The sequence below is a fragment of the Alexandromys fortis genome, unplaced genomic scaffold, assembly GCF_014885135.2.
Source record: "Alexandromys fortis isolate MF-2015 unplaced genomic scaffold, M_Fortis_MF-2015_v1.1 scaffold_220, whole genome shotgun sequence".
Lineage (NCBI taxonomy): Eukaryota > Metazoa > Chordata > Mammalia > Rodentia > Cricetidae > Alexandromys > Alexandromys fortis.
Window position 1 is genome coordinate 794,320 of NW_026068099.1, and position 11,667 is coordinate 805,986.

Genomic DNA, 11,667 nt, shown 5'->3' on the forward strand with positions numbered 1-11,667 from the left:
GTTTTCCAAGGGCGGGTGAGTACCTCCTCTGGGAGGATAGGTAAAGCATATTAAATTCAACCTCAATGGTCTTTCTTATCACTTCCTGTTCTGAAAGGCTGGGACCCTGGGCACAGGTTAATGGAATAGTCTGGAGTTTTTACACGTCCTGCTCCCCCTGATCAGTGTTCAAGGAAGGTCATCAATGTTGAGAAATTCTGTTAGGAAATAGTGACTAGTTAGGTTGAGACCTAATTGCGGAGAGCCAGAAAGCCCGGGAAGGGAAGCAACTTAGGCTTGAGGTGGACACGGGAGAGCACATGACACAACAAAGGAATCTTGTTAAAGGATTGCACAGGTTGATGCAGATGGCAAGAAGCCTGAGGCAGAAATGCAGTCGAGCTATTGCAATCTTTGCATATACTAGGAGCTATGGCTGCAAGTTATGAGTAACTTGGGGGCTGGGTAGATGGCTCAATGGTTAAGACTGCTTATTACTCTTCCAAAAGACCAAAGTTCGGTTCTCAGCATCACACTGGATACTCAGAACTGCCTATGACTCCAGCTTCAGGAGATCCAATGTCTTCCTTTGGCCTCCTTAGGCACCCATATACATGGCATATGAACACACATTCACATAAATATTTTTTAAGTGACTTGATAAGAAAAAGTGATGGCAGGTGTTATTAATTATAAATGCCCAGCCAATAGCTCAGGCTTGTTATTAGCTAACTCTTACATTATCAGTTAACCCATATTTCTTATCTATGCTTCGCCACAAGACTCAGTCAGTACCTTTTCTCAGTCGGCATGCCTGTCTTGCTTCTCTCTGTATCTGCTGGCAACTCCAGATTCTGCCCTTCTTCTTCCCAGTCCTTAGTTTGGTTGTCCCACCTATACTTCCTGCCTTACCACTGGCCAACCAGCTTTTTACTAACAGTGAGAGCAGCACATTTTCAGAGTGTACAGGATTATTCCACAGCAGGCAGGAATAAATCTGTTGAGCCAAAGACTTGAGGCATACTGGGAATTTCAAGAAGAGGGATTATGAAAATGCTGGTAGATTTATAAAGCAGGGAGAGAAGCTCTATTGGGGATATAGGAATTAGATGAAAGTATTTTCATAACTGTGTGTATGTGTGTCTGCCTGTCTGTCCCTGTTCATATGCATGGGCCATGGCACACAAGTGTAGGACAGAGAACAACCAAAGGAGTTGCTTCTTGCCGCCTTCTGTTATGTGCAGTTGCCACATCACAGGTCTAGCAACAAACATTTTCAAACCTGAGCCACCTCCCTGGCTTAGCATTTGATATTGAACAGTTTCACGACCCTGTGGGTTTCCACAGTGATGTCAGAAGTGTAATCCTAGACCATGAGATGTCAGCATTAAGAGTTTAGACTCAGGAACGCTGAGAAAGGGGTGACTGTCAGCCTGTCACACGTCATGGTTGTCACTGCTGGGCCTGGCTTCAACGTTGCCAACAAGGGACTGGCACAGTGGTGTGCATTTTGAGCATCTGTAGCTTTAACATCCAGGTCTCCTGGAAGATGAGGTATAGTGTGTCACGGAAGACAAATTACAGTTGAACTAACTTCCATTTAGAAGGACTTGGGTTGAGGAGGAAATAGGATTACTGCAGCTCCTGTGATATTGAAGTGTGGGCATGGAAAACAAGGACAGGAAAACACCCCAGCACAAATCTTCCTGTGAGGGCAGCCTCTTTGTCGCCCATGAGCAGCAGAGACAACATGGGGAAGGTGGACATCTCTTCAGGCTACTGGTTTCCTGCCGAGGTTCCCTGGTTAAATAAAATGTGCCACCTCTCACCTCAGCATGGCTGTGAGGGTTATAACGCGTTAGGACTAGCTTCTTCCTTTACATTTCTTTCCTTTTCCTAATAAAGGACCCGAAGCAGAAGACCATCTATGACCTCTTCCAGCAGTCCTTTGAAGAAGACGGAAATGACATGGAACTCCTGGAGGCAGCAGAGTCCTTTGACCCAGGAAGTACTTCTGGAAGTAGTTCCCAGGATCTGGGAGACCTACTGGATGAAGGCAGCTTGACAGACAGTCCACCAAGCAAAAGGAGATTTGAGTTTTTTGATAATTGGGACAGCTTTACCTCTCCATTTTAAAAGGGTCAAAGAAAAGAAAAAAATGAAAGGAAGCATTCAGAAATCATGGGATTCATTGAAATAAAGTATTTTGTTTAAAAGCCCGTGTTCCTTGTGCCATGCGGCAGAAGAGTTCAAGGCCGTAGGTACCCGCATTGCCTTCCACTGTTCCTAGATGGACCTCCTTGGGGGCTTGATTACCTTTAGCTTTTCTGAACTAGAGGAGACAGTGGCTCGGTGCTGTGGGTATTCACCAGAGAAGACTGCTTGGACACAGCCAGGAGAAAGTGTTAGCCAGCCAGCAATTACCCTGGGTGCTGCCAGTGTGGCCACAGGTCTTTCTGAGATGAGCTTTAAGCATAAAAAAACAAACAAACATGTTCTGGGTTGATAGACTTCAGTTAACAAGAACAGCCAGAAACAGAATTGTAGATGCTAAAAACCAAGGTTAATACATTTACAGACTTTTTCAGAACTATATGAACTGATGGATTAGGCCTTTGTTTTAGTTTTGGCAGGTGGTGGGGTCTACGTGAAGTGTTTACAGCCTGAATGGCATTTCCATCTGGAGTCAGTTGTGCTAAGGTCTGAGGACCTACTAAGATCTTGGCCCTGTTACAGTAGTAGTCATAATTTGCATTCCTAAATATTGAGGTACTTCCTATCATAGCCCCTTTAGTTAAAGATTTCATCAACTTGGGCTGGAGAGATAGCTCAGGGGTTAAGAGTACTGGCTGTTCTTCCAGAGGTCCTGAGTTCAACTCCCAGCAACCACATGGTGGCTCACAAGTATCTATGTTAGGACCTGATGCCCTCTTCTGGCATGTAAATATACATCCAGAGCACTCATACATAAAATACAAATAAATAAAATTTTCCACAGCTACAAGTATTTATTAAACACATCATAGAGTGCCAGGCACTCTTCAAGGTAGTAACTTGCTAAGCCAAAGAAAAACACATGCCTTTGTGGGCTTTATCCAGCAGGAGAAACAGCATTTCCCAATACGTTCCATTTATAGACACAAGTGCAACTGTGATTTTTCTGTCATAAACCTATTTTGACTTTTAAAACCATTGTAAGTGAAAGACACTCCGAGGTCACTGACGTACCGAAATGGGTGGTGGGTGGAGGCCATACATGGTCCACAGTTTGCTGGCCTCTGGCTGAGCAACATAATCCAATAATATAAACCACATACTGTGGCTTTAACTTTTCTAACAGGTTTAGATTTAGAAACAAAATTGATGTATTTCTAAGACAGCCAACATATTAACATAAGAACTTGTGTTTTTTTTTTTGTTTTTTTTTTTTTTGAGACAGGATTTCTCTGTGGTTTTGGAGCCTGTCCTGGAACTAGCTCTTCCAGGACTAACTCACAGAGATCCGCCTGCCTCTGCCTCCCAAGTGCTGGGATTAAAGGCGTGCGCCACCACCACCCAGCAGAACTTGTGATTTTTGAACTGGGCAGGATGACATAAACCTTTAATCCCAGCACTCGGGAGGCAGAGGTTGAGGGGTGGGGAAACTCCATGAGTTCCAGGACAGCCAGGGCAGTTACACAGAGAAACTCTGTCTCAAAAAAAAAACAAAACAAAACAAAAACTTGCATTTTCAAACAGGGTTTCACATATCCCAAGCCTGTCTCAAACTTGCTAGGTAGTCAAAGATAACCTTGAACTTCTGACCCTCCTGTTTCTACCTCCCTGGTGCTCATTATGTGCCCCCTTCCCTACCCATCCAGCTCATTAATGGAGACAGCAATCACTCCATTAGGGAAAAGACTTTGGGACGCATTAAGGAACAGGAAATAAAGGGTTTTTGTGTTTGTTTTGAGAAGCCTGGGAAAGGAACATTTCTTTGTCACCCACTTCTACACCGACTGCAGTCTCTGCTGGGTGTGTTTGGTGTCACAGGCTTTAAGAAACCTCAGGGAGCCATGCCCCATGACCTGAGGCGGTCTCCAGAGGCCTCAGACCCAATAAAAAGAAACACAGTTTGAAACTGCTCCTTATTTTGCAAAGTGGATACATCAAGTCTGGGCCTATATCTACCCCTCCTTCCACTTCTCCCCAGGTCAGTCCAGCAATATCATCAAGAGCAGCTTGGAAGGGGTTAATTGGAACAGTCTAAAACACCTATTTCGATTTTCTTTTCAAATCTCAGCATCTCAGGGAGGGAACTAACTTCAGTGAGTGGCATAATGAAGCCTTAGTCGGCCTCGGGTACTGTGGCAGCCGGCAGTTGCTTGGTTTGGCAGCATTCTCTGCCCATGTTTCCCTTCTGCTCCCAGTCAACTGATTTTATTATCAGCCACTTTTCAACCCTTTCACTCTGAGCGTGAAATATACAAAAAGTTCTTCACTTTGCAGCTTAGCCGAGATAGAGATAAACACTTGTGCAGGCACAAGCCCAATGTTACATTGTCTAGAAGCATTGTTATTTTGCCTTTAATGTTGGTCCTTGTCCACCAAGGGTGGGATAGGTCAAGGTTAATTTTTTTTGGATGATGATGCAGCTGTTCTCAGCACCACATATTAAAAGACTGTCCTTTCAGCTGTGACTTTGTGGGGACATTTATTCACTACTATATATTTAATATAAAATGACTCTAGAAATGTACATTATAAGTGAAAAAGTGAAAGTCCTGTATTCCCCCCTCAGTCCTATGCTACTACTTCTAGAAGGTAACAACTAATATAATTTGAGCATTTGTAATTTATTCCGTATATACCTAAAACTTGCTTTTTAAAAAATTGTGCCAAACTTGTCATAGCAAAGTGGTCCATTTCATATGATGCGCTTGTCCACTGTTTCAGGTTGCTCTGCCCTCTGTCTCTTTAAGAGTGACCTGGGATCCTGCCAGATCCTTGGTTTCGGCCCTTTCACAAAAGCTGGGTGATTTTTAAGTGAATTGAAGGAGTTACTAAAGGAAGGAAAGAATGTTGTGTGTGTGTGTGTGTGTGTGAGAGAGAGAGAGAGAGAGAGAGAGAGAGAGAGAGAGAGAGAGAGAGAGAATCCATTTTGGACGTGTTGATTCTCAGTGTCCTTCTCTGTAGCTGTGGAAGCCTTCGAGGACTTTAGACAGTCCTGGGACTCTGGGATAAGCCCTTTAGAGCTCTGTCATGAGACAAACTTGTGCTCCAGATTTCATATAAAGAAAGAATACAATGTTACCTGTGCCCCACGAGAACCGCTTGGCTCAGCAGCTGAAAGGATCCCTCTCTGGACACAACTTTTAGTTAATGACTTTAGAGGTGAAAGGTGCACTTGGACGCAGTGCTTCCAAAGAATGATAGGCTGATTCAGGAAAGACTTTTACCGAGACTTGAATGAGAGCACGATGCGGTGAGCGTCTATAACTCAGGGTCCTCTAATGGGATGGGAATTTGCCCATAAATAAGACAAATTGAGACTTTATGAGAGGCACAATTTTCTGCAGTCACTTAGAGCCGATTTTATGAGAGACTATTTGTATGTCTCTCCTCGAGCTTGCCATTTAGAGAGAATTGTTCGGTTTGATGGAATCGCTCTGAGCATGAACAATTTCCTCCCATTATGAAGTGTCTCGTTTCAGCATCTTGGTCGCATACTTACTCGTGCTCTGTCTCGTCTTCCGCCCTGACCCCAGCAGACCAGAGGCTGTGCCAAGGGAGGCAGTGAATTTGCAGAATGGTGATCCTGGTTAAACCAGAGCCAGAATAAAGAGTTCACTCAGCATGGCTAAAACTGCCTCAGCCCATACCCACCCAGCCACCACTGGGCACAAGTTATGCCTGGCTGGGAAGTCCAGACAGGACAGGAAGGTCGTCGCAGATAACTGTTTCTGCATACTGCAGCCACCAAACATGGATCCTATTTGCACTAACACAAATAGGTTTTGTTGTGCAGCTTCCACAAGCAGCCAGTTTACATGGAGAGGTTTCCAGTGTTACTCTGGGCCCCTTCTGGAAAGAAGCGGCTGCCCCTGTGGTCTCTGCTATTCGTCCATCCTAAGGGCGCAAAAGGGATGCTGAGCCTGGCAAGGAACAGAGATGCACGAAGCACATTCCTGCCCCTGTAGAGGCCTCAGGTGATAGTCGCTGTGACTGTGGTTGATTTGTTGTGCCCAAGCTAAAGAAATATAGGAGAATAGAAGGCAAATCCTGGAGCAGGGCAGAGAGAAGACAAGATTGGAAGGCCAGGCAGTAGCATCTCCGTGGTACCATCACCACGACAGAGAACTCATGGCTGCTGGACACTTCCAGCTTATTTCATCTTCCTCCTATGGGGTGGACAGTATTCTGTACAGCAGAGGAAGCAAAACCAATGATCTGAGTTTTCAAATACAGTGGGAAGTCTAGAAGTCATTGACTGGCTGCGTAACTTCAGGCAAATCGTGTGGTCTCTCTGAACCTTAGTTTCTAGATTGTCTAGAACACCCCGCCCCCATCCCACCTGGTTCTAGAGTGAGTGGATCCACCTTGGAAGGCAAGGAAATCCAAAGTCGCAAAAATCTTTAGAAACCTATCACAGGATCTGTAAGCAAACAAGTCCCAGTCAGCAAAGTCTTCTTACCCTTGACATTCCAGGCCTTGTGTTAGCTCTGCCCTCATTTGTTATGGTGCGGCTGAATGGTGGTTTCAAGTAGACTTTGTATGTCTAGAACCGCTTGGGAGTTATAGGAAACTGATGAAGTTGTGCAGATATTTTTGTATATCTTTTCACTAATCGATGAACCTATAGTGATAGTTTAATTGATTTAACTCCACAGTTTACTCAGATCTTGGTTTTCACAATGCCCTTTGTTCAGTTTCGTGCTCTATGACACATTCAGTTATGTCACCCCAGGCTTCTCTCAGCGTTGACAGATTAACAAGATTTCGGGGTTTTTGATGATCTTCACCAGTAAACCATTTTTAGGAGCCCTTCTAGTAGGATGTCTGATGTTCTTCTCATGGTCAGAACAGAGCTATTGGGCTGTAGAGCTGATTCAGTAGACACTTGCCATTCAAGGGTGGTGACAGTCTGGTCTCCAGAACCCTTGTGAACACAGGGTGGACATGGTAGACCTCCTGTAATTCCAGAACTAGGAAGGTGGACACAAGAGATCCCCGCCATGAGCTGGCTGCCAGGATATCTGGGCTTATAAACTCTGTGGTCAAGTGAGAGACCCCGCCCTAATTAATAATGTGAAAAGTGATCAAGGAAGACTCCTGATGTCCTTCAGGCTTTCACAGGCGTGCTCACACACGTGAACATGCATACACACACATGCACATACTCCTTATAGTCTCCAGAAGTATGGTGGGGTTGGGAAGACCATCACATATGGCAAGCAGAGGAAGCCTTGAGGGAATGTGTAAGGAGGGGGAAGCCAGCCGGGCGGTGGTGGCACAAGCCTTTAATCCCAGCACTCGGGAGGCAGAGGCAGGCGGATCTCTGGGAGTTGAGGCCAGCCTAGTCTACAAGAGCTAGTTCCAGGACAGGCTCCAAAGCTACAGAGAAACCCTGTCTCGAACCCCCCACACACACAAAAAGGAGGGGGAAGCCCTGAGTGAATGTGTACTACTGACAAGAACCACTACCCAGACCCCATGGGGACTGACAGAGCCTTCCTCAGGTCAGGATCGGAGAACTGGAAAGACCTTCCCCTGGTCTGTGTGGAAACACTGACAAAGCAAAGAGAAGGCATCCATCCCACTCCCTCCTGGATGTTTACAGCTTGAGACTGCTTCCCTACAGAGGCCCCTCTCACCCACTAGCTAACCTCTCCTTCCCTTGTGCACTGAGGTTCATTGATAGAGTAAACATGGCCCACTTGATTTCAGCTGTTCCATATGTGCATCTGTGTGTTTGTCCTTACTTTTTTGTCACCCAGGTCAGGTTTCCAGAACCAAGCTGTGCTGGACATGGCAATCACAAAGGTAAAATGTCACATCATAGCAAGGACACATAGCACCAATATGACATCACTGCTAATGTTGACCCTGGTCATCTGGTTAAGGTGGTGCTTGGGAGGCCTCTTTACTATAAAGTCCCTTCTCTGGATTTGCCATCTTCTTTGGAAGAAACTTCTGTACACCCCAAACTCAAAGAATGGCAGTTATGCTCCTGTTGAATGGGAGGAAGACTTTCCACATAAATGACTTAACACTGCTCTTGGGAGTTTTCTCTTCTTATCAAGGACTTATCTAATTATTTATTTCTATGCATTCGTGGATATTGATTTTACTCTTTGGATTGTAAATCAATACTATTTTATGTTTTCTTCAAAATTTTTCTACTTGTGTCGCCTGGGAGCTCTTCCAGCAGGCTCCTACGTCTCTGGCTTTCCTCCATCAGTATACGATTTTCTGGGTTTGAAGACATTTCCTTATTTTCTGGCTCCAGGCTCATCTTACAAGTTTCCTGCCACAGTATTGGGGTTAGTTGCTTCTCCAGGGAACTCTGGTTTTGCTTTTTGTTTTTCCTGTTGGGAGATATTAGAAACCAAGGTCTGAGTGGTTGGTGTCCTTATTGCCACTGGGGTTGTTTTAAAAAGTTGAGACAGTCTGAAGTAGCCCAGGCTGGTCTTGAACCCACTACATAGCTGAAAATGACGGATTCTCCTGCCTCTACTTCTCAAGTGCTGGGATTGCAAGTATATACCACCATATTCACCTTGGCTGGGATTATTTTTAAGTAGTATTGTTCAGATTATAAAAAAAAGTGTATGCTCATGCCAGAAATATTAAGAAATGTATATAGAAAAAATACATTTAACTAGTTCCACAACCCACTATCCTAAAAGTAGACTTTTTGCTTTTTCTCTTCCTTGAATTTATCCAACCAGAGCTCAAGTAATGCATGGGGAAGATAAAAACAGATCTGCGTTGTTCCATAAAACTTTATGAGGCAGTGATGGCATAAACTACATAGTCAGCCACTGTCCCAAGAGCACTCAACATCTGGAAACTTCCTGGAGCTACAAAAGATAGAAAGTAGATGGACCCTCGGGGGTTATCTGGCCCAGGTCCTCACTGTAAACATATTGGCTGCTGGGAGTCAGGAGGTCCTGCCTTACACAGGGACTGTGGCTCACCCAAAGTCATACCATGAGGTAGTCACAGAATTTAGCCTGTACCCTGCCTGATTTATGTTTTGTTTTCTCAGTGTTACTATGACCTGGGTTAGTGCCTGCTAACATTTAAGAGAAATGACTTTGGGATCAGTGAGCCCAAGACTGTTCTGGTCCTACCACTACACTGCCGTGAGACTCTGGGCAAGGTTCTTCTAGGCCTTCAATTCTTCTTCCGGACAGTGATATTCACACTGTATGGTGTTTTCTATGTTCCAGGCACTGTGAGAAACACTTTGTATGCATTCAGCTCATTGACTTTTCACAACTTCATTTTTTTTTTTTTTTTTTTTTTTTTTTTGTGAGACAGGGTCCTGGCACTAGCTCTCTAGTCCAGCCTGGCCTTGAACTCAAAAGCACAAAGATCCACCTGTCTCTCCCTCCCTGCTGGGATTAAAGGTTTGTGTCACCACCCACTCACAACTTCATTTTTTTTTTAATGAAGTAGGAAGTAGGTATTCTACTTATGCAGATTTTGTAGTTGAGAAACCAATATACAGAAAGAAGAAAGAACTGGTCAAAATCCTCGTAGCTGGTAAGTAAAAAAGCCCAGATTTTCCAGTTACAGAGCCTGCATTCCTAAACAACACATGAAATTTTTGTTTTGTTTTTTTGAGACAGGGATTCTTGTGTAACCTTGGCTGTCCTGGAGCTCACTCTGTAGTCCAGCTGGCCTCGAACTCACAGAGATCCTCCTGCCTCTGCCTCCCTAGTGCTGGGATGTGTGTCGCCACTGATCAGATCAGCAAAATTTGTTATCTTATCAACTGTAAAGGAACATAATGACATTAGCTGGAACATACACTTATAGACTGTTCCCACTATACAGCACCTTTCAAACAGGGCCACCTGGTGTCTTTATTGCTTTCTGTGCTGCTCTGGGGTTCTCGTGACCTCTCAGCATGGTTCTCAGCTCCTGAAGGACTCAATGTTTAATTCAACCACTTCTCCGAGGAAGCAAAGATATGAAACACATGCCTGTCTGCAGGCTGTTGTGAAGGAACAAAAACACAGAATAACTCTTTGAAAGTTGGGTGGTGGTGGTGTGTGCTTTTAGTCCCAGCACTCGGGAGGCAGAGGCAGGGGAATCTCTGTGAGTTCGAGGCCAGCCTGACCTACGAGAGCTAGTTCCAGGACAAAGCTACAAAGAAACTGTCTTAACTGTCTTGGAAGAGAGAGAGAGAGAGAGAGAGAGAGAGAGAGAGAGAGAGAGAGAGAGAGAGAGAGAGAGAGAGAGAGAGAGAGAGAGAGAGAGAGAGAGAGAGAGAGAGAAGAAATCATTTGAGGTAGTTAATATTTAGTTGTATGAAATGAAGCTACTTACTACCAGAGTTCTGACTGGGAACAGGTCAGGTAATGCCACAGTACCTAGCGGCATTCTTGTGGAGTCTCTCTTGTACTCTTATATTCTAACAGTTATCTGAACTTACTTTCTCCTGGACATCCCTTCAGAAAAGGCAGCCCAAAATTTGAAAGTGTGGGGGCCAGCCATGATAAGCTAAGTATGGACAGGTCACCCAAAGGAAATTCATTATTTTCAACCATTATCACCTGCCAGAGTAGAACTCAGCTCTCGATAAATTTAATAAGAGGCCTGAGTCTCAGTAGTTTACCCTGAAGCAACACCTGGGAGCAGGAAAGAACCACAAGCTGAGATAACCCGACCCCCACCCAAGAGCAGACCATTCAAAGGAAATGCCTGGCATTCAAGTGCTTTCTATAGGATCACCTGCCAGCACACATTCACCAGGACACCCCTAGACAAATGTCAGCCAGTCAGGGGTCCTGAACCTCAGAGACCCCTCACCCCCACCTTTACTTCTATAAAAACCCAATTCTAATTGAGCTCGAGGCTCTCCAGTTATTCCAATACGCTGGACACGCAGAGAGACCGAGTTTGCAAACTTGATTAAAATAAAGGCTCTTTGCTTTTACAAATGGGACTCAGGCCCAGCGGTGGTGGTGCACGCCTTTAATCCCAGCACTTGGGAGGCAGGGGCGGGCAGATCTCTGTGAGTTCGAGGCTAGCCTGGTCTACAGAGCGAGTGTCAGGACAGGCTCCAAAGCTACAGAGAAACCCTGTCTCGAAAAACCAAAAAAAAAAAAAAAAAAAAAAAACCCAAACAAACAAAACAAATGGGATTCAGTTTCCTTGAGGGGACTTTGTGGATTTGGGCATAACAAAAGTGTGTTGTATGTGAAGAAATAATACTGTCTTGAATGAGAAAGCAGACCCTCACGATCCTTGGAGAAAGCTGGGAGGAAGGTAATAGATGGTGATCACAATAAGATGTTGGGTTTTAAGGTTTCAGGTTTGGTTCAGGCTGCCTAAAGCACCAGGGGAATGGTTTCTGGAACGAATAGGAAGTCCCAGGTAGAACCAAAGGACCAAACCTTAGGCAAAACTGGAGCGATTGTTAACTTGTCTCGGCTTTGCAATTACACTTTTCTTTCTTTTAAACAATTTTATGTG

General features: G+C 44.7%; 1 protein-coding gene across 3 annotated transcripts in view; it reads left to right on the top strand.

Moving 5' to 3' along the window:
- The window catches only part of Smarcal1 (SWI/SNF related, matrix associated, actin dependent regulator of chromatin, subfamily a like 1), a 43,657-nt gene extending 41,460 nt beyond the window's left edge, over nucleotides 1-2,197 (top strand). For all 3 annotated transcript variants that reach the window (XM_050123768.1, XM_050123770.1, XM_050123769.1), the window contains exon 18: nucleotides 1,885-2,197. In XM_050123768.1, the coding sequence (XP_049979725.1) occupies nucleotides 1,885-2,115 (231 nt within the window). In that variant the 3' untranslated portion in view covers nucleotides 2,116-2,197. The remainder of the gene's footprint in view (nucleotides 1-1,884) is intronic.
- Nucleotides 2,198-11,667: the final 9,470 nt, after the last annotated feature.